We start from the raw sequence: 23,313 nt of genomic DNA, 5'->3' as shown, positions 1-23,313 counted from the left end.
ACGGTACAGTATGTGGAAAATAATGTTTTTTGAACCTTAAATCGCATAAACACATTTCATTTCACCAAATACACAAAATAGTGTTCTTTTTTTAGCAGCATCATATGACCCCTTTAAAGGGTTACTCCACCCCAAAATGAAACTTGTCATTAATTACTCACCCTCATGTCGTTCCAAACCCGTAAGGCCTCGGAACACAAATTAAGATATTTTTTATGCATTCATTTTACGAAGCTACGAGAATACTTTTTGTACGCAAAGAAAACAAAAATAACGACTTTATTCTCCGTGTCACCGTAGCGCCATTTTGTATCCACTGAACGCTAGTGATTTTACGTTCAACAACGAAGCTTCGAAGCTTGTATAAAAAAACAACAACACATTTCACATTGAAGCACTGTATCGGAGCTTGATTCGTTTTGAGAAAAGCACGTGATCTATGACGTCCGAAGCTTCATTCGCCTAAAAAAAACACGTGACTGCTTCAGTATCTGGTTCGAAAGGAAGCGAACCTCAGCACCGTTTCCTTTACATTATATTACATTATAATGTGTTAGCATTGTTTTTTGTTTGTTTGTTTTTATCGTAATTTATATATTGAGCTCAAAAATGAACTTTGGCCATGAAATAACAGCCTAGGGACTGAGGCAGAGTTAAAATAAACAGATCATAGATTTAATTTATGAATTTATTTTTTTTTTTATTTTACTTATTTTTTGTGCCAGTACACCGACACAAATGAATGACAGACAATGACCATTATTCACAGCATAAACCATTTTAAAAAGCTACTGTGTCTCTTCCTATGGAACATGCAGTGAGAGGGGGAGGCCTCTCCACATGCCATTAGGTCTTAAAATCTATCTGGTGTCAGGGTTGTCATGGTAACCAGGGTCCTGGGCCTCGTTCACAGACAACTTGGGGTGTTACGCATTTCGGGGGAAGGGTCCATAGGTCCTCATATGGCTTGTTAACTGAGGGGTGTTACAGAGTATTTGTTAAGTATAGCTAACAAAATATATATTGTGTGTTTGATTGGTCCAGACGCTACATCATCGAGGACGTTATCGCCGACAACTCCATGTCCTTGGCAGCGTCTGATGCAGAAGAGTGGGGAGATTCCGGCGGAGAGCCCGAAGTCCTTCCCCCTTCTCAAACTCTGAGGCCAAAACCGGACGCCAAACTCATCCGCATCCTGTCGAAGGTGGTAGAGGATCTGGGCCTTGAGTGGTTGGCTCCGGAAAAGCCCCCCCCATGGCCTGTTAGACGAGTGGTACCTGCCGGGAAGCCGTCAACAGTCCTCTTGCCAACGCCCCACCCCGTTCTTGCCTGCAGTTCATGTCGAGCTCACCAAGACGTGGAGCACCCCCTACTCGGCCCGAGTAAATCCCTCTACAGCAGCGGCTCTCACCACCGTTGATGGCACTGAAGAAAAGGGATACAACAAGCTCCCCCCTCTGGAGGAAGCAGTTGCTGCTCATCTGTGCCCGCCATCTGCCCTCGGATTAAAGGCCCACGCAGCGCATCCCTCAAAGCCCTGCAGGACCACCTCGGCGCTCGCCAATAGGGCTTATGCAGCGGCCGGCCAGGCAGGGTCGGCACTGCATACAATAGCGGTTCTCCAAGTGTTTCAAGTCAAGCTTCTACGCAGTATGGGAGAGTCTGGTCAAGAACACCAGGAGGCTTTCAAAGAGCTGCGCACAGCAACAGACCTGGCTCTCTGCGCCACGAAAGCAACGGCACAGGCGATCGGCAAGACCATGGCCAGTTTGGTGGTGCTGCAGCGCCACCTCTGGTTAAACCTCACTGAGATCAGGGACGCTGAGAAGAATGGCTTTTCTCGACTCACTGGTCTCGCCGTAGGGCCTGTTCAGCCCCACTGTGGACGGGTTTGCAGAAAGGTTTGCGGAGGCTCAGAAGCGTTGCAGGTGCTGCGTCACTTCCTCCCCAAGCGCCCTGGCCCCGTGGCTGCGGGCTGCCCGAAGAATCCCGCCACCCATCCTGCAAAGCCAGCGCAGCCTCAGCCTCAGCCTCAACGGAAATCTGAGCCTGGGCTGCAGCAGCGCCCCCGGACGGCGAAACGCTTCCCCTTTCCGAAGCTTCAAGGTCCCCGCCCACGAGTTGTGCTGGACTTGTGCTGAGCCGCCTAAGCCGTCCTGATGCGCTAGAGAGGAAGAGGAGGGGCTCTGTTCTTGCCTCGGACGGAACGCCCCGCAAAACAGCTCGCTTTCATCCTACATCCCTCCAAGCACCTCTGAGCAATGGAGTTTCGTTTCCAGCGGGTCACGTACAATAGCGGACCAACATACAATAAAATGCAAATTTCCTCTTCACACTCTCTCACACACTCATGTGAATGCAAGTTCCCTGCCTTCTCTCGGCGAGCTCTCGTTCACAAAAATAAACCCCCTCGCCTCCCATTTCACAGCTTGGGCAGCCATTTCGGCAGTGTCGAGTTGGGTTTTAAAAGCAATTCAGCAAAGTTACTCGCTTCAGTTCGCTCGCAGGCCACCTCGCTTCAGAGGCGTTATTCAAACTTCTGTTCCGGACAACGAAGCGCTCGTTCTCCGACAAGAAGTGCAGACGTTGCTTGCAAAAGGCACTGTGGAAATAGTGCCCCCAGTGAACAGCGAGTCAGGCTTTTTCACCCGCTACTTCCTCGTTCCAAAGAGAGATGGCGGGCTCAGACCCATTCTGAATCTCAGACGTCTGAACCATTCACTTATGCACCGGTCGTTCAAGATGTTAACTATCAAACAGATCATCGCGCACATTTCCCCCGAGGAGTGGTTTTTGACAGTGGATCTGAAAGATGCATACTTTCACATCCACATAGCCCCCCATTACAGACCTTTCTTGAGATTCACGTTCGAGGGAGTGGCCTATCAATATACAGTCCTTCTGTTTTGACTGTCTCTGGCCCCGCGCACTTTCACGAAGTGCATAGATGCGGCTCTTTCCCCTCTGCTTCACATGTGGCCCCTTGAGTTTTGGCTCAAAGCCCGCATTCCACCCACGCCTGGCGCGGCTTCCTGTCAGGGTAGACCACCGCAGTATCAAGGATGTGGCCCCCTGGACGACCTCTCGCCTGTTCCAAACAGGAACGAGCTCTCATTAAGGGCGGTTCATGTGCCGGGCAGATTGAACCTTGGTGCAGACATGCTGTCCAGAGGGAAGATAGCCCCGGGTGAATGGGCGGTACACCCTCAAACGATTCAAGAGATCTGGTCAGTCTTCGGGAGGGCAGAGGTCGACCTCTTTGCCTCGGAAGACAACTCTCACTGCCCAACATACTTCTCGATACAGCGAGATGCTCTGGCCCACGACTGGTCCAGTGCTTGCCTATACGCATTTCCCCCAATTGCCCTGATTCCTCAGGTCGTCAAGCGGGTCAGGGAGACCAAGTGCTCTCTCCTCCTGGTGGTCCCACTCTGGAGGAACCAGGCCTGGTTCCCAGAGCTAGTGCAGCTCTCAGCAGCAGCCCCGTGGGCCCATTCCGCTGAGGAGGAACCTTCTCTCGCAGGCGAAAGGCATGATTTAGCATCCCCGGCTGGAGCTGTGGAGCCTTCATATATGGTGCATCGACGGGAGCTTAATCAGCTCCCAGCGAAAGTAAGCAATACCATTTTGGAGGCAAGAGCGCCGTCTACTTTACAGCCTAAAATGGTCGGTCTTCCTTAACTGGTGTTCTGCACGAAGTTTGGACCCGATATCATGTGACGTGTCCCATGTGCTAACCTTTTTGCAAGAGCTGCTGAATAAGGGGCGCGACCCCTCCACGCTCAAAGTGTATGCGGCAGCTATCGCAGAGAACCATTCCCTCGAAGCTGGCCAATCGATCGGCAGAAACGACCTGATCGTTAAGTTCTTGAAGGGTGCACAGAGGCTGAATCCTCCTCGCCCTCAGACTGTGCCATCTTGGGACTTGTCTATAGTCCTGCGGGCCCTGAGAAGGCACCCCTTCGAGCCGCTCAGTTTGGCTGATTTGCGGCCCTTATCTTTTAAAACTGTCCTCCTCCTTGCCTTGGCGTCGGTTAAGCGAGTGGGTGACTTGCAAGCACTGTCAATCAGCGCCTCATGTCTTGAGTTTGGGCCTAATGACTGTAAAGTCATTCTAAAACCAAGACATGGTTATGTTCCTAAAGTGCTCTCAACTCCATTCAGAGCTCAGGTGATCTCCCTATTGGCGCTCTCCGTTACAGATGGTGAGCTGGGTCCGAAAATGCTCAGAGCAGCTTTTTGTTTGCTTTGGAGGTCGCCATAAAGGACTGCTGGCCACAAAGCAGCGACTTTCTCGCTGGATCGTTGGTGCGATAGCCTTGGCTTATGCCTCAGAAGGCTTGCAGTGCCCTATAGGTGTAAGGGCCCATTGCACAAGAGGGATGGCCTCCTCCTGGGCGTGGTCCAGCGGAATTTCTATTGGTGAGATCTGTGAAGATCTAGTCGTCGCCGTCCACATTTGCCAGATTCTATAACTTAGACGTCCCTGCTTTACAGGCGCGAGTTCTTTCAGTTTAATGTACCACTCTTCCCTCTTGGGCGAAGCTGGTTATATTAGTGCTTCTCAGCCACTAGCTTGGGGCACAATATGCTCATGTTCTCAGGGGTCCTTATTAGTGCTCCGAGACTGGGCTCGCAGAGCAGGATGTCCTGTATCTGCTCATAGCGCGTCGTGATTGGATGCGTTACTGACGTAACCTTGGTTTCATGAGATAAGGGAACGAGCGTTGCGTCACTTGCAGCACTATAAGCTGCACGCGAATCAATGACTGTCACTTCAGTCAAATGATCTGATGAATGGGTCTCTGAGCCGACTTATATAAGGGTCGGCTCCACCCTTTCTGGCGGGCTAAAGCTCCAATGGTTTGTGCAGCTACACAAACGTGAACAAATCAGGCTTCAGTACACAGTAAAACAGGAGTTTTCCCCTTAGCATCTCACGCAACGCTGGTTCCCTTATCTCAGGGAACCGAGGTTACGTCAATAACCGGAGTGTTTTCTACGTTTATTTATGCTTGGATTTGAACGAAAAGAACGTATCCGTGTGGCGCGGCTGTTTGATGTAGAATGCATCAAAAATATCTTAATTTGTGTTCCGAAGATGAACAGAGGTCTTACGAGTTTGGAATGACATGAGGGTGAGTAATTAATGACAAAATGTTCATTTTGGGGTGGAGTAACCCTTTAATTTACTCACCATTCTTCCGCAAAACACAAGTATATTCAATTATAATGAAACTGGCTTTCAAAAAATACAAAGATCATTATAAAAGTATCAAAAAGTGCTCAATAATACTCCTGCACTATATTCCAAGCCACGTAATAGTTTTGTGTGAGAAAGAGATCAAAATCAAAATCATTTAGATTTAGCTCACAGGCACGTTCCTGTGAATGAGCGATGGCCGATTCATGAATTAATCATTATGAGTTTAATCTTTTTGCAAATCGGTTGATATGGTCTGAATTGTTCGTGAATCAGATTGATCCAGTTCTCGAGTCCAACTCACAGATTCAATGATCTGGTCTCAGACAACTCACTGGATATTAAGATTTTTTTTAATAATGACGGTCTTTTTTTTCACACAAAACTACTGAATAACTTCAGAACAGTTAAAATATAGCACGTTAGTAATAGTCGTTTAGACTACTTGTAGCTATGATGCATTTTGGCACCTTTTTTGAAGACTGAAAGTTTTAGTATCTAATTGTAATTGCACAGAAAAGCATAGTGATATTTTAAAGATAAAAGAAACTATTTGTGTGTTGTGAAAGCATACCTTGAGCATCATTAAACATATCATTCATATGGTTTATCCTGTTTTCAATGACTTCAATGGCTTTGTTCACTGCTAGCACTGGATCAGAGCCGAAATCTTGGATGCCTATAAAAACAATTCAGAGTGAACCCAACAAATCCAACAACAGCACAAGAGTAAATAAAATAGGAACTGTGAAAATGAATTAGGCCTATTTAAAACTTACTTGCAATCTGATCGTCACTGACAAAGTCAAACATGACAACACCTGCTATTGACCAAGAGATCAGAAGTGTGATGATGACCACCCATTGTGCCGGGCAATTCATGATTCGTAAAATTCCATGGCTCCGGGCTGTAAGTGAGTCTGGGTGCACTGCCCTAGCCGGGGCATCTACAGCAGTGGGAGGGATGGGCTTCACTGCGGGACCTGTAAATATGGATGAATTTACACATATACCTGTATAGCAAACCTTGCTCCTAAATGTCAAAAAAGTGGAAAATGTTACCCAAATGTCTCTTTTTTATTACTTGTGTTCATATATTCTAAATACTTTCCATATTTCTACATTGTTCTTTATTTCTATATACAGTAAGTACAGCACCATAACAACATGATATTTGTTACAGCTGTTCTCTTGCATTAAAGGCAATATGCATGACTGACTTCACGCTTGCAAGAATAAACTGCTTCTCCATCTTGTGTTATTTTCTCCCTGCTGCTTGAGTTTAATGACATCATGAACTAAACAAAGAAGCTAATTATTAACAAAGTCTTAATATTGCAAAAATTGATCACGTTTGCTAGATTCACCAAAATGTGACGTTAAAAAATTGGGGTCGGTATTTTATAATGTTTTTGGAAGTTCCTTATGCTCACTAAGGCTGCATTTATTTGATCAAAATTACAATAAAAACAGTAATATTGTGATATATTATTACAATGTTAAATAACTGTTTTATCATTTAATATATTTTTAAATGTTTATTCCTGTGATGGCAATGGTTGAATTTTGAGCAGCCATTACTCCAGTCCTCAATGTCACATGATGATCCTTCAGAAATCATATATCATCCTATCGTCATCATATATCAATATGCTTATTTGGTGCTCAAATAACATTTATTTTTATTAACAATATTAAAAACAGTTGTGCTGTCTGTTTAATGTTTTTTGTGTAAACTGTGATACATATTTTTTTTCAGGATACTTTGATGAAGAGAAATTTAATTGCATTGATAAATCTAAATAAATTATACACTTCTGAGGTTATGAATTATTTTAAGTTAATTATAGACTTCTCTGTATTAATCTCGAATATATAAGATACATAAATGTTATTAGTACAGCATATCATTTGTTTCAGCAGATTCAAATTTGTTTGTGACATAGGCTACATAGATCAACTGAGCTGTCTGATATGGTACCACAACAGCATTTATTGTGATTCAAGCTTTTATTTTTCAAATATTTTATTATTATAAAATATTGTAACATCTACTTTAAATTTTTTTTCATGCAATAAACTCTGTCTGTTAATCAAATGCAGGAGATCATGAGTACAAAACCTGCAGTACCTTTAGTTGCCTGAGCCATGGTGGCACTTCAGCCGAATGTCCTTTGATTTTGCTTGTGTAATCTTACTTGGGTGGTTTCAGCCAGCTGATATTAAATCCCACTCAGGAAAAGATGTTCCTCTTTGTCGTCCCCATCCAATCCACGGGTGAAACCTCAGTCTCGTGAGAAAAGCGGGATGAGGGTTTTCAAAGTGCCAGATTTGGGATCATGGCTGGGGGAGAATGGGATGTTAGGTCAGGGCTGTAAACAGGGGAGTTCAGGCTCTGGCAGGGGACGCAGCAAATAGGTGCTGGTAATTTAGCCCATGGTATTGGTGCCTCACATGGGTGTGGGACGGGAAAAGTGCTGGGGTGCTTCAAGGTAACCTTATCCCCTGCAAATCTGGTTTATTCTTAGATAGTATAGCGTTTACCAGCTGCACTCTCTCTTGCCTTTTTAGGTGGCAGGGGGGTGTGATCTATATACTGGAAGCAAAAGAAAAGGAGACAGTTGCATGTTCACAGACTCTAATGTCTTTGGTTTTTGGTGTTTCAGTTAATGTCATTAATTTAATGCATGTACCATCAGTGATATTGCATCATATTATGTAATATTGCATTGCCACAGTGATCATGTTTTCAAAATAAATGATGATCTAGATGAAAGGAATCATTGGTATTAGGATGTATTACATTCTATTTAAAGTCAATCATGCTTCTAATTAGCACTCTTTATCAAATCTCACTGCCTATGGTTTCACTGGTGATTTCGTAGAACAGTTCTGAAATATAGAAGCATGGCTCCTATTTTTAACTAGGGAACAAACAAGCTGAGAAGAGACGTGAGATGTGGACATGGCACGGAACATGTTTTGGCCGGAATGCAGTGGCCCTCCGCTGGACATGCAGGGAATTACAGAACTGTACTGCTGAAAGTGGCAGCAATATGGAAGGTGAGAACAGACCTTGTTTCCTGCTTGCAAATTGTTTAATTAATTAAAATGAAATTAAGTTTTTTGTTTGTTTGTTGGTTTGTTTTTTAAGAATTTTATATTTTCATTCAACAAGGAAGCATTAAATTGATCAAAAAATGACAGAATTTTACAATTTAAAGAAATTAATATATCAATATTTGAAATATTTAATATTACTATAATAATAATAATAATAATAATAATATATTATCTAATATTAAAATATTTAATTAATTAAAAAAATATTAATTTTCATATAAGTAAAACATTTAATTATTTATTTAAATATAATGCAAATATAATTAATAATAAATGCTGTCCTTTTGAACTTTCTATTCATCAAAGAATGTTGAAAAAAAACTATCACTGTTTCCACAAAAATATTAAGCTGCAGAACTGTTTTCAACATTGATTATAATAAGAAATCTTTCTTGAGCATATTAGAATGATTTCTGAAGGATCATGTGACACTGAAGACTGGAGTAACGGCTGCTGAAAATTCAGGTTGCCATCACGAGAATAAATTACATTTTAAAATATATTTAAATAGAAAACAGTTACTTTAAACTGTATTAATATTTCACAATATTAGTGTTATTTCAAAAACATTAACAAATCTTACCAACCCCAAACGTTTTAATGGTCATTGCATTGAATAATTAAATCAAAATAATAAGTACTTTTTCTTTTTCAAAATGTTATCTTTTGATCATTTAAAATCTAAAATGTGTATTAATGCATAAACATGAATTTGTTTAAGGCCACCACTGCAGATGTTAAATCTAGAAGTTTTACATTTTGACAGAAATGTTAAATCCTGAAGTACCTGCAAAATGATCTTAACACAAAAGATACTCAATTATAATGTGATGATAGATGAAAAAACCAAAGGTTGAAAGAAATGTATTTGATTGACACTTTATTCTAAAAATGTTTGTGCATAAATGAAACAAAGCAATTAAATAAACACAATATTTATGAATTAATCCAAATATGGATGGTACAAAAATAAATGTGAAAAACATGAGGTTGGATTTTAACACAAATGCAGCACATAATTTAAATTATAGGCCCAGATAAAAGCAGATCTTCAACTGAACCCCAAAATATTGACTGAAATCAACACTATAGTTGTGAAGAGTAGGTAACTGCTCCTGAAGTATGGCTCATAAAAAGTAAAGAATGACCCAATAATGAATATTCAGACATGTCATTTTATCACGAAGGATAAAATGAGGGGCAAAAAACAAGGCAGACCAGCAATGAGTTACCTTGAGTGAAATTCTATCATTTCATAATATTTCTCTACGCATTTAGTCGTGTTATTTTATAATGCATGATATTGTGAGATACATTTAATGGACTTGTTTTATTTTCTCTCACAACAGTAAGGATGTTAGCAGTCATTTTATCTTATTTGCAGGAAAGATGCAAGTATGGTCAAGCATAATGCCCACTTGGTCTCATACTATTCTGATACATACATTGCTCTATTGTTAATCCAAAGTGACTAAATAGAAAATGCACTCATTCTAAGAAGCAGAAAACGAAAGAAAGACATTGAGCGCTTGCTAAAAGCAGGTGCAAAATAATTAGGCCCAGCAAAATCACTAAAACCAATGCAGACATCATTACCTTCTGTGAAAGTCACAATAATGTGTCAGAAATGCTACCTATGCACTGCTGTATGTCTCGGCTAAAAGGGAGTGTTTTGACACGTACCGTTAATTTAATATACAATTGACAGAGTTCCTTTAATACTTAAAAGAGGCTGGTCGACATCCTACTGGAAGTGTCTAGGAATGATTTCCAGAATCACTGTAAATCTCAAAACGGTTGATGCCGCCTCTGTTGATCATGCTTTCCTCACAGCATCGACTTTCTCGGCCTGGATAAGAACGCAAAACAGCATTATAAAAAGTAATAAAACAAGCCGAATACGAGGGAAACTAAACACACTATTTACACTACATACAAACAAGCCATTCTTATCATTAATCGTGACTGATGTGTCTCCCCAGAACACTATTTTTGGCTTTACTGACAAATATAATGCGACTGCATGTCCTTTTTTCAATGGAAGATGAATTGTGTCAGACATTGGGTCGAGATGGCACAAAACCTGGAAGCTTTTCTCATCAAACGCTCTTTCGATCAGTCTTTTGAAGGGCAGTCTGTTGTGGCATACTCTGCACTCTGCAGGAGCTCCATGTTTAGAGGTTGTCCCCGGGTTGGTATTGTGGTTCAGTGGCAGTGAAGTAATCCTCCAGGAAGGCTTGCAGATACTCAAAGGTGGGCCGCTCCTCGGGGTCCCTCTTCCAGCATTGGAGCATGAGCTCGTGCAGGGAACTGGGACAGTCCTGGGGGCAGGGCATCCTGTAACCACGCTCTACTTGCTCCAAGACTTCTCGGTTGTTCATGCCTGAGGGACAAATGCAAAGCATGTGCTCTTTAACTGGGGAAAAAAAAAAAAGCTGTGGGGCCCTTAAATTCCTGTATGATGCTGAGTTGTACTTCATTCATTTATTCAAGCTCTTAAAGGGATAGTTCACCCAAAAAGTGAAAGTAAAAAGTTAGTGGGGTCCAGTGTTGTTTTGGACCCCATAGACTTACATTGTACGGACAAAAACAGTTTAAACATTCAAAATATCTTCTTGTGTGTTCATCAGAAGAAAGATAGTCTTACAGGTTTTGAACTTTTTGGGTAAACTATGCCTTTGATTTAGTGCTGTCAAATGATTGATCCCGATTAATTGCATCCAAAATAAAAGTTTTTGTTTACATAATATATGTTTGTGTACTGTGTATATTTATAAATATACACACTTGCACATATATATTTAAGAAAAATATGTTATGTTTATATATTAAATATATTTATATATAATATAAATTATATGAATATAAATATATACATGTAAATATTTTCTAAATATATACGGTATGCGTGTTTTATATATACATAATAAAAATGCACAGTACACACACATATATTATGTAAACAAAAAGTTTTATTTTGGATGTGATTAATCGCGATTAATCATTTGACAGCACTACTTTAATTCTTTCATGGGTGTGGAACTCACCCTCATGTCGTTCCAAACACATAACGCCTTGGCTAATCTTCAAAACACAAATTAAGTCACAATTTGAGTTGAATTACTGAAATAAATGAACTTTTCCACGACATTCTAATTTATTGAGATGCACCTGTACACAGAGCGCATCACATTTGGTAATGCATATGTTTCCCGCTACAACAAACTTTATTGGTTCTCGTACATCACACATGCATATTTGAGCTTCCGTGTTTACCATATGTGATGTGCTCTGTGTGTCGATCATTGTTTAGCCTAAATTAAAATCTGCTCATCAAATAAAGAGATTGTATCTCTTCACAAGACTTTTATATGGATTTGTTTTACAGTGCCTTTATGACCTTTTTGGATCTGATAAGTTTTGGACTTGGACGGGACTTTAAACGGGGGTACAGAAACCTCTCAGGTTTCATTAAAAATATCTTAATTTGTGTTTCAAAGATTAACCAAAGACTTATAGGCTTGGAACAACATGAGAGAGCAAGTGGTGAATTACCCCTTTAAAGGCATAATTTAACCAAAAAAGGTTCCAAATCTGCAAGATTTTCTTTCTGCTGCTGAACACAAAAAGGGATATTTTGAATGTCTCTGCTTTTGTCCATACAATGTAAGTCTATGGAGTCCAAAACAACATTGGACCCCACTGACTTTCACTGTAAGGAAAAAAAACACAGAGGCATTTTTGTGTTCATACAGGCTTGGAATGACATGTAGGTTAGTAAACAATGACAGAAATCTGATTTTTGAGTAAATTATACCTTTAAGAATTAATCTTGCATCAAATAGCAAACTGTCTTTGAAAAATTGCGATTAAATTTTAGTCATTTTAACTGATGAAATTTTAGCCAGTTGCTGTCAGTGTTAATGGCCTAAAAATGTACCTTCTACCATCAGATCTCACCTGGATAGGGCACGCGTCCTTTGGTGACCAGCTCTGTGAGAAGTATTCCAAATGACCACACATCTGACTTGATGGTAAACCTTCCGTAGAGTGCTGCCTCTGGAGCCGTCCACTTGATTGGGAACTTGGCACCTACAACAGAACACTGGATTTATGGATCTGATCTCGAAATGTGGCCTACTTGTGAATTGGGCAACGTTCCAAGGGAAATTACAGATTTAACTCTGTTAAATATGTGCATAAGGAAACAAACATAAGTAGATAAAACACAGCGCAGTCATATGTTATATGATCTGTATAGCAACGTCATCCCCATTTAAGAGGCTGCCATGTTGAAATGTTTTCATATGCAACTCAACATTTTACTATAAACACTTACAATACATAAATAACATAAACACAGTAATATGCGTGATGCCAATATTAAAACGAGGAAATGCCCAATGAACAAATCCATTTTTGCAGTTCAAATGTTCAACGCTTGCCATATGGTAACATTAATATTTTCTGTAAAACTACGCTAGACTGTGATCCTTATAATACATTTTTAATAATAAACAATGCCGCAAGATATACAGACACAGAAGGAAATGTACAGAAATTTGAGCAACACTTAAATCATGACTTAAAACCAACATATTATTGGTTTTTACAAACTCTGATCTTTTAACTCCAATAATGCAATGTACTTTTTTCTGAATTGACAGAGTAAACTGTAAACTGAAGAAAAATTATGTTGCCATATGGCAACACTGTACCATAGAGGGTTGATTAAACCTATGAAGACAGCAGCTAAGCCTGATTTGGGAGTGTAACTCTCACCTTGTCGTGCTGTGTATTCATTGTCCTCTATTAGTCTGGCCAGTCCAAAATCTGCAATCTTGCACACTAAGCTGTCACCAACAAGTATATTGGCAGACCGCAGATCTCTGTGGATGTAGTTCATCCTTTCAATGTAAGCCATGCCTGCAGCAACCTAGAAGACAAGTGCGGGAGCAATGATTTAAATGTTTATAATAAGTATTTAAATATCCTATGGTCAAATAAGTGCTTACTGAAACCAGATACCTTAATCTGTTATGGGTATCAAAACATTTTACTAACCTGAGCAGCCATGTCCACTAAATTTGGCAATTTAAGCCCACGTCCTTCACCATCCTTCAAGAAATCCAGCAGGCTTCCTGAAGACAATCAGTATACATGTGAACAAACCTGTGTGATTTCTTTGGAGGTATAACAGTAATATTGTGAAATATGATTTCAATTTAAAATAACAGTTTTCTTTTTAAATAAATTTTAAAATTTGGAATTTCCAGCATCATTACTCCAGTCTTCAGTGTCACATGATTCTTTAGAAATCATTCTAATATGCTGATTTGGTGCTCAAGACACATTTCTTATAATCAGTGTTGAAAACAGTTGTGCTGTTTAATATTGTTGTGGAAACCATGATACATTTTTCAGGATTCATTGATGAAAAGAAAGTTCAAAAGAGCAGCATTTATTTAGCACTTCTGCTTGCAAAATCTGTTCTTACCTTTGCTCATATATTCTGTCACAATGTAGATGGGTTCTTCAGAGACGACCGCATAAAGCTGCACTAGCTTGTCATGCCTCAGTTTCTTCATTATCTGAGCCTCCTCCAGGAACGACTCTGGGGACATTGTGCCTGGTTTCAAGGTCTTCACTGCCACTTTAGTATTGCCATTCCAAGTGCCTGCCATTCAGAGACGAGATTTCATAGTGAGTCACACAGCCCTTGAAAGGAATCACACATAAACCCTTCCAAGACAGCTGGCTTTCTTTTGACGAGAGGAAATGTTCTCTGCCTTACTGACAGGCCTAGATTTATACCCCTGGAATTATAAGTAATGTATGGATATCAAACTCTTTTATTGGGCATGTGGTTAAGCTAATCTCTTACCCATCCAGACCTCTCCGAACTGTCCATTCCCCAATCGTTTGATGAGCTGAAGTGACTCCCGTGGGATCTCCCATACATCTTTGGTTTTGACAGACAGGTCAGCAAGGCGGGGCATGCCTTTATGGCATGGGACTATTAAACGGCAACAAAGTCCTGCAGCCCGGGCTGAATGCAGATATGTTAACAGATTATACTGTTAGTTAATCATTTAAGATGGATTCATTTTTGCATTTTGCATTCAATGCAGATTTACCAGAATAATGGTGCACAAGCTGCTGCAGAGTTTCAAACTGAGCTCTAGTGGTGATGTAATATCCTCCATTGTCCAATTTGCGGATCTTGTAGTGCTTCACGTGGTCGCCTTTAGTTTCATCCCAGTCCTGTATGGACAATGAATATGCTCCTAGAATAAACATGAGCGAACAGAAAATTAGATTAGAAGGTTTTTTTTTGTGTGTGGAAAGAAATAAGTACTTTTGTCCAGCAAGGATGCATTAAATTGATCAAAAGTGACAGTAACGACATTTATAATGTTACAAAAGGTTTCTATTTCAAATGCTGCTCTTTTAAACTTTCTATTCATCAAAGAATCCTATCACAAGTTCCACAAAAAAATTAAGCAGCACAACTGTTTTTAAATTTGATGATAATATGAAATGTTTCTTGAGCACCAAATCAGCATATTAGAATGATTTTGAAAGACTTATGTGACACTGAATGGCAGACAAAAATTCAGCTTTGCCATCATTAAAACAAGTGACATTTTAAAATATATTAACATAGAAAACAGTTATTTGGAATTGTAGTAATATTTCACAGTATTACTGTTTTTACTGTATTTTTCATCAAATAAATGCAGCCTTGGTGAGCATAAGAGACTTATTTTGAACACAATAAAATGTTTTACTGACCCCACACTTGCGAATGGTAGCTTCACTGCAAATTACCTTTCGTGGTCTCACTCTCCCTTATAAGGAAAGTGCCTCTGGGATTTCCATTTGACAAGAGTTGCCGTTCTGCATCTTTACGGCCAAGTTTTCCAAAATACCAACTACAAAGCGATACACAGTGTTTGGTTTGGTTAACAGTATGACCACATTACAAAGTTATGTTATTGCCCTTGTCCCAATGAAAATACTACTAGGAGTAATGCAAATAACAGACATTGTTCTTCTGGATAGTCTTCCTATTTCTAACCCTTTAAAGGGGTCATATGATGCTGCTAAAAAGAACATTATTTTGTGTATTTGGTGTAATGAAATGTGTTTATGCGGTTTAAAGTTCAAAAAACACATTATTTTCCACATACTGTACATTATTGTTTCTCCTCTATGCCCCGCCTTTCTTGATTGGCCAGCTATCCAGTGCGTTGTGATTGGCCGAATTCCTCAAGCGTGTGACGGAAATGTTACGTCCCTTACCATATTGTGATGCCAGGCCGGGATAGAGTGAGCTGAGGCGGGCTGGACTCCGCTTTGTCCACGGTGAAAGTTGATGTATTTCCTCAGGGACCAGCACAGATCAGCTACAGGCATGACGAAGCGGATATCGTCCTCTTTTGGAAGACCAAACAAAGTAGTTTCGCTTTCACAACGAAGCACACAGCGTCTTCAGGACATGGCTGCAGCGTCAACAATACTACAGCGAGAATAAAAGTTACGCCTTCTTTCTTTGCGTGAACATCTGGGTGGCGTTATGCAAATCTTCCCAGATCGTGACGTAGGTATGTGGGGGCGTGTTAGAACGAGCCGTTTTAGGTAGGCGTGGTTAACTCTTAACTTTTATAAAGAATATCTCTTTGGATTTGAGACTTTAGTCTTTGCAACTTTACAGATCTTCTTTATGCACCAAGAGCTTGTAACACTCCAAAGAGAAAGGAAAAATTGAAATCGCATCATATGACCCCTTTAACTTTCGTCTATTTTAGAACTAAAACCGAACTTACTCTTCTGCCTGTATGGAGTCTACTGGAGCCACATAATTACTGGGTATGTATCCAGTTCCACCTGTAGTGAGAGAGCGCGCCTCCCACCAGTCTCCTTCCCTGATATACAGCAACAGGAGCAAGAGAACGAATAAACAATGAATACATTTCTATTGGGTCAAGTTTCAGTTATTGAGAAGGAAACTGACTGTACCATAATGCACATATAAAATCGAATTTAAAAGGCAAAGTACAGATACACTACCATTCGTTTGGGGTCAGAAAGATTTTTTCTTAAAGAAATGTAATTATTTTTATTTAGCAAGGATGCATTAAATTTATAATGTAACAAAAGGTTTATATTTCATATAAATGTTGTTCTCTTGAACTTTCTGTTCATCAAAGAATCCTAGAAAAATGTATTACGGTTTCCACAAAAATATTGCGCAGCACAACGGTGAAAAAACATGTTGAAAATATTGATAATAATATTAAATGTTTCTTGTACACCATATTAGTATATTAAAATAATTTCTGAAGAATAATGTGAGACTGAAGACTTTTTTATGGCTTTGACATCACAAGAATAAATTACATTTTAAAATATATTAAAGTGGAAGACAGTTACTTGAAATTGTAAAAAATAAAAAAAAAACACAATATTACAGTTTTTACTGTATTATTGATCAAATAAATGCAGACTTAATGAGCAAAAGAGGCATCCTTTAAAAACATTACAAATCTTACTGACCCCAAACTTTATAACAGTAGAGTACATCAAAAGCGTTAGTTAATATTTCAGACAGCATCCTACTGAAAAATGAATTACAAAAAATATTCAGAAAGAATACTTATAGATTGGATTATGAAACATTGTTTTTGATTGTCTCTTAAAATATGTTCTGTGAACTTACGTGCTATTTAGAATCTGGAACTTTTCCCCTTTCCTGAAGCTGAGGTCATCCTCTGACCTTGCTTCATAATCATAAAGTGCTACAAAGAGTGTTACTCCTGCAAAATAAAATGGCAGATAACATCAGCTTACTAAAACAATACAGTTTTATATAAATATTACAAAGTCTCCACAATGTGCAGTACAATGTGATCCAGAGCGGAAATTGTTGGGATATTTTTATAAAGATTGAGAAAAATGTTATTTTAAACGGTCAACATTAAATGGTATTCACAACTCATTTTAATTTTATTAAATATTTTCAAATAAAATAGGATATTCAATGAGAAAAAATTTAGGCCATGACTTGATTTTATCAATCAGATTTGATTAAATCACAATACCACAATGGAGCAAAGAGGGAAGGGGCTAAAAAAAAGGGGGGTCTTGGTGATGTCAGCCAAAAAGGAAAGTTTTTTCAGAGACTTAATTTTTTTTTTATTTGTAATGATGAGGACCAATCCAACGGGCTCAGTAAAAATAGGAATGAGCACTATGGAAGTTAATAAAGGTGATTTTTATGTCACATTGACTTCAACATTCAGGACAGTTTAAAGATATTTCACTTTCTGCTCGAGTGCTAGAACAGCAAATCCCTCATTTGTTCTACCTGTTCCACCCCGGGATCGTAGTGTTCCAGAGTGTGAAGAAGAGTTCACTCCACCAAACACAGTCACTCCTTGACTGACAGGTGCATGGAAGTTGTTGTAGTTGGGTATAGTGGTGACTCCAAAGCTGGGGTAGTGCTGAAGTGTCGGATCAGCCCCATATCGATATCCTGCATGCTGTGAGACGCTAGTTTCTCTGTCGTCTGTGAGTTTGGTTGCCTCTTTGTCCTTGCATTGCACACAGCCCATTATCTATATTCTTTGTGGTGAAGAAAGGCATAAATGAACATTCATACAAAATTACTTGATATTTATTTATTTCTAATTTCGAATCTAATCAAATTAGAGACACTAAAGAGGAGATTCAGATTCATATTCAGAACAACTGACTGGAAGTAAATACCCCAATTGATGACTTGAAATGGACATAAATCAATAATTAATTCAACAAGTGATTCAGAAAGACGTTTGGTTTTAATCAAACAGTCTGTAATTACAGTGAAAACAAATGGATGTGTCACTGAATATGTGATTCATTTCATCTTATTTGCAAATAGCATGATTTGGATAATTGAGTTAGTTAAAGAAATAGTTCACCCAAAAATGAAAATTTGCTGAAAACATATTCACCCTCAGGCCATCCAAGATGTAGATGAGTTTGTTTGTTCATTGGAACAGATTTGGAGAAATTTGCATTACGTCACTTGCTCAACAATGGATCCTCTGCAGTGAATGGGTGCCGTCAGGACGAGAGTCCAAACAACTGATAAAAACATCACAATGATCCACACGTAATCCACACCACTCCAGTCTATTAATGAATGTCTTGTGAAGTGAAAAGCAGTGTTACTAAGAAATAAAACCATCAACTTCAAACATTGACTTTAAACCAATGTTTTCCTCTAGTAAAACAAAATGTAGGCCTATCCTCTTTTGCATTCTCACATCAAAATCCACATACAAATTAGTTTAGAACTGTTTTGGACTGTTTGCTCTTATAAACGGTGTTTGATCTGTGCATACTTCTCTCCTGATTCAGACAAGATGACTTTTTCACTGGAGAAAGCAATATTATGGATAGTTGACTCGTACAGTATCTTAGCCGGAAGCAGCGGTTTTAAGGTAAAAACATCTTTATGATGGATTTGTTACAAACATGCAGCTTTTCACTTCACAAGACATTAATTGATGTGGATTACTTGTGGATTATTGTGATGTTTTATCATCTGTTTGGACTCTCATTCTAATGGCACCCATTCACTGCATAGGATCCATTGGTGAGCAAGTGATGTAATGAGTAAATTTTCAGCAAATTTTCATTTTTGGTTGAACTATTCCTTTAATGTGGTTATTATCCAACCAAAGCAAGTATTGTATTCTGTAGAACATTATGTTAATATTAACAAATGTTAATAGAAGTGGCCTGTTTAGACAAGACTTGAAATGTAACACATGCAGACAGTAAATGAAAACATATATTCAATAAACATACCAAGGCAAGCACTGGGCTACCACAGTGGAGTATTCGCATTCCATTCAATTAAAGAGGATGTGAAAACATCTATGATTTGCTCCTTTGCCTGAGTGGGCAAAACAAAAGTCAAAGACATTTTTTTTATTGGCAAACAACTTCTGGGGAACTATAACACACTGTGCTGAAGAATACTTAAAGTCTGATGTCTGTATAAGTTAAACATTCTTTAACATACTTTAATTGTTCTGCAGAAAACAAAGAATTCAGAAGAAAGAGCCATTCATGCTTTTGTTGTACAAGAAAAAGTGTCTCGACCACAGACATTATAGAAAATATATTCTAAGGAATACAGATTTACCTATATTGTTGAAAACTTAAAGTTATATAATTTTATACTCATCATCATGACAAAAATATATAGGAGTCATGTTAATTAAGTCAGTAATAACCGATAATTTTCATCACTCAGACTTTTTGTTCATGATTACTGCGTAAATATATTTACAGAGATTGCTGCTGGGGGAATTTCAGGAACCAGTCCCTTAAATTAAGGGATTTATATAATTTTATAAGTCTCAAAAGATTTGAATGCTGCTAAATGGAGGATCTGACGTTCTGAGACTCAAAACATAGAAACATTTCCATGACTTTTGACGTTTTATTACTTTCCCAGATTTTTCCAGGTTTTCCATGACTGTGCTAACCCTGTATTTATCATTCTGCATGCATAAAGAAAGCAATAAGAGAAGAAAAGGTATTTTTGTGCCTTAGGTCCACTGCATATACATTCGAACAAACATAAAACAACTAGAAAAATCAATAGTAGATTGTACAGATTGTACAAAAAATAAAATAAAATCCGTGAAGTCACACAAATACTTGAGTGTTGAGAGTGTAAACGCTGATAAAGGGTATTGTATGATTTCATTCTATTATAAGATGACTAGTGTCCAGTGACAGAGGCCTTATTCTTCCATTCAATTGTGTACATAAGGCTTTTCCTGCTGCGCATCAATCCTGCTGCCAGAGACGAGCGCTTAGGAGCAAAAGCATTACACCATACCTACACAAAATACATTCGTTCTCGATGTTAAACGTCCCTATATATCATGCGTCTGATAAAGCGAAAGCATTATGATTAGTCCGCCCGCTTTAGCATTATAAAGCCTCCATCTCCCATCATTTCCATTAACCACAATATCCATTGGATACGAATCGGCTGCACCAAGTGTATCAAAAACGCCAGACCATCAAAAAAATGCTTACCAAGAGAGAGGTCCCCTGAAGCGTTTTGTGTTTCACCGCAAAGAGAGAATCGAAAATAGGTCATTTGCAAACAGCTTTTTCTATTAATAAAATCTCGGTGAATTATGAAAATAACAACATTGGCCCTGACGGCTCAGGCTGCTCCTGTCGCCGAGTGTAATGATGGCGTTGCTGAGGCGGATTCTCTGGGGACCAAGGGTGTGATTGACAGGACGCTCAGCCAATCGGGTTGCGCAGAAGACGCCAGCGTGCGTGCGTGCGTGCGTATATTTTGCCTCCTCGATGGTCCTTTCTTGCTTCTACTATGCAGCGTGGGCTCAGCTGTGGTTACTATAGGAAAACAAGGACTGTCTGGTCATGCTCCACAAATCTCTCTGTAATCGTCGACAACCTGTGACACCAATCATTTGGTGTGTAGTCTGAGTTAAAAAAAAAATTGTTTATAATCCACACATTGTGAGGCACACCTGCTTTTCTAGACACTCCTGAGAATTTCCTTAAATTAGAAACGTTTTGGGTGTGAAACTTTTCAGTTAAGCCTGCCAAAAGTAAATCTCGTTATCATCAAAGTAAATGCACCCTCATGCAAATCTTTTAACTGAAAGGTTGCATGGTGTTCTCAGGAGGAGGGTACTTTTCATAAATGTCAGGTTGGGGCAAGTCATCACATTTTTGCTTATTAATTATAATATTTTCAATGGTTTGATAACTTGGTTTGACATTTTACTTTTTTTTTTAGCTGAAAAGCCTAAAAAAGCAAGTTCCATTAGGTAGCATACCCAGATAAATATTAGGACAATGTGTGTTCAACTGTATTTTTTCTCTCTCTCTGACAGTAGGCTAATGTTGGAAATATTCAAATCACTTAAAAGGATTGTTTGGCCATAAATTTTAATTCTGTGATTCGTGAACATTTACCCAGCCTCATGTTGTTTGAAACCTGTATGACATTCTTTATTCTGTGGAAAACAAAAGAAGATGTTTGACAGAATGACAGCCTCGGTTGCTGAAAATTCTCCTAAAATTCTCCCTAGCATCTCCTCTTTTTTACAGTCTATGGTGTGAACAAAGAAAGTCATACAGGTTTAGAAGAACATGGATTTTTTGGGAATGCGATTGTGCCTACTAAAACTGACAACTAGCCCCAGTCTACTCTTCTGAATGATCATATACCACGATGGGCCCTTTTCATAGACTGAGGATGCATTTGCACTGTTCATCAAGTTTATAGAATTAGTTTTATTTTTATTTTTTGTATATTTTATATGTATACATTTTTATATTTAAAGTAAAATTCTAACACTATACTTTGTGTTGTCTTTAAATTGCATAAAACTAATTAACTCTAGAATGGCCTAAGGGAGTGATGGCAAATTTATTTATCTCTCTCTTATTCAACTAGTGTTATAGGGTAAATCTCTAGACCCCCCCCCCCCTTGCTATTGGGGCAAACACAAATGCAAAATATAGACTTGTAGTTTCCGTTCACCAGAACTTTACCCACCTATGATCACTTTCGCTTTTGAGAGCCTCTGAAATATGAAAAGGTCCACTGGTACATGCCAAAAACTAATTGTACTGCCATGTTACATGTCAATGTTATACTGCCAAAAAAAGGCAAAGTGTGTATATGACATGCAATGTTACAGATGTATTTAAAATCAGTAATCAGCAAAAACAGATCAAGGTTTGGGCTGACTTTCAAGCATTTTCAATATTATTAGTTTTAATCTTAGAAAATGAAACTCTGCCAGTGGACTCTCGCTCTAAATCAACATCTGTTACTGCAGCGTCAGCCAACAGTAGTGATATTTTGTGATATTTTACTATTTATACTCATCAAGATTTTGATGAGTCACTTCATGCTATGTATAGCTGACTTCTCAAAATGTTTTGTGAGGCTTCACTCGTTACATTCTATTAAAGATATGGCGGTGTCTTTTTTTTTACCTTTTGTAACCAATGTCCCTAAAATAATCGAAATCTGTTATACTATTAATTTATGTCCTGTTATTTTAATTTTATAATACATTTATGTTTTTAAAGATAAATGTCCAGACTGCACAAACCGGTTTGGTGTAGTGAATTAGCTTTAATGTTTTAGGGCTTCTCTGTTTAACAAAACATCCATCAGCTTAGTATGCAATATAAATCTTCCCTTATATTTCCTGTATTACTCAAGCAGATCATACACTCATTCAGACGTAAACAAATATTTCACCACTGCAGATTTACAATATTATTATTGTTTATGAGCAATCTGCTGTGATGTTGAGCAGTTGCCATGGTGACGTGAGTTAGTATAGTGATGTGAAGCGCACTTTAGACTATTACAGTGCATTCAAAACAGCTCTGTCAATGCTGACAATAAACTGTGACTGAATCTAGGTCACCAGGATTCCTCAGAATGAATTCATCATGCATGCAATGTGTGACTGGATGTTTATATTGGAAAATTGTAATCCACGGTTGGAACGTTGGAAATGGAATACTCACAAATCTATGTGTTGGCCTATGTAGTGTCTGTTTAGACAAAGTGGTAGCCTATAATGCATACTCAGCCATTTAAATCTATGCTGTTTGCTTTCTCCCTTCATATTTTGAAGGAACCAAAACAAAGGTTGTTTGAGAGACAGGTTTAAGACAACAGCAAAGACTAACGGAGAAAAAAAATTAAAAACAGCAATAAAAAGAAAAGCAAAACCTTTGTGACTGGATTCATTGGTTCTGAATCACCAGTTGCTGGTTGCGCGCCCTTCCTCCTCCTCCAGTGCGTGAGTGTAGCCCCTCCTCCCGGCTTCACGCAGGCCTCTGATTGGCTCACGCAGCTCTTCTGTGACGTCAGGGGTATTTGGGCGTTGTATGCAGCATCTCATTAT

The 23,313-nt window shown here is 38.8% G+C and overlaps 2 protein-coding genes across 3 annotated transcripts in view; both read right to left on the bottom strand.

Annotated features, from left to right (window-relative positions):
- Positions 1–7,658, bottom strand: part of LOC107693062 (titin-like) — a 38,833-nt gene extending 31,175 nt beyond the window's left edge. The window contains exons 1-3 of the mRNA XM_016492309.1: positions 7,335–7,658; positions 5,983–6,186; positions 5,778–5,882 (exon numbers count right to left, since the gene is read on the bottom strand). Coding sequence (XP_016347795.1) covers positions 5,778–5,882; positions 5,983–6,186; positions 7,335–7,353 — 328 coding nt within the window. The 5' untranslated portion in view covers positions 7,354–7,658. The remainder of the gene's footprint in view (positions 1–5,777; positions 5,883–5,982; positions 6,187–7,334) is intronic.
- A 1,979-nt stretch (positions 7,659–9,637) lies between these two features.
- Positions 9,638–23,243, bottom strand: LOC107693124 (tyrosine-protein kinase fyna-like). 2 transcript variants are annotated; one of them, XM_016492389.1, is made up of 13 exons: positions 23,139–23,243; positions 19,187–19,274; positions 17,697–17,953; positions 17,049–17,145; positions 16,156–16,254; positions 15,158–15,261; positions 14,464–14,613; positions 14,211–14,375; positions 13,824–14,003; positions 13,391–13,467; positions 13,109–13,262; positions 12,287–12,418; positions 9,638–10,709 (listed from the first exon to the last, which is right to left on the bottom strand). In XM_016492389.1, exons 3-13 carry the CDS (start codon positions 17,941–17,943, stop codon positions 10,501–10,503), a joined length of 1,614 nt encoding a protein of 537 aa, XP_016347875.1. In that variant the 5' UTR covers positions 17,944–17,953; positions 19,187–19,274; positions 23,139–23,243; the 3' UTR covers positions 9,638–10,500. The 2 variants fall into 2 exon arrangements, with proteins under 2 accessions (XP_016347875.1, XP_016347874.1); XM_016492388.1 differs by lacking the exon at positions 23,139–23,243 and adding an exon at positions 20,435–20,585.
- Between the last annotated feature and the right edge of the window lie 70 nt (positions 23,244–23,313).

Source organism: Sinocyclocheilus anshuiensis, unplaced genomic scaffold (assembly GCF_001515605.1).
Source record: "Sinocyclocheilus anshuiensis isolate Anshui unplaced genomic scaffold, SAMN03320099.WGS_v1.1 scaffold222, whole genome shotgun sequence".
In the NCBI taxonomy this organism is placed as follows: Eukaryota; Metazoa; Chordata; class Actinopteri; order Cypriniformes; family Cyprinidae; genus Sinocyclocheilus; species Sinocyclocheilus anshuiensis.
The sequence above is the reverse complement of the archived record's forward strand: the minus strand, read 5'-3'. Positions and strand labels throughout refer to the sequence as shown.

Bases quoted from the DNA above. Each gene is read 5' to 3' on its own strand.
- LOC107693124 (XM_016492389.1), bottom strand. From the start codon at position 17,943: ATGGGCTGTGTGCAATGCAAGGACAAAGAGGCAACCAAACTCACAGAC. The intron at 14,004-14,210 runs GTAAGAGATTAG...TCTGAATGGCAG, and splicing joins GTTCGGAGAGGTCTGGATGG to GCACTTGGAATGGCAATACT. The intron at 13,263-13,390 runs GTTAGTAAAATG...CTTGTCTTCTAG, and splicing joins TAGTGGACATGGCTGCTCAG to GTTGCTGCAGGCATGGCTTA.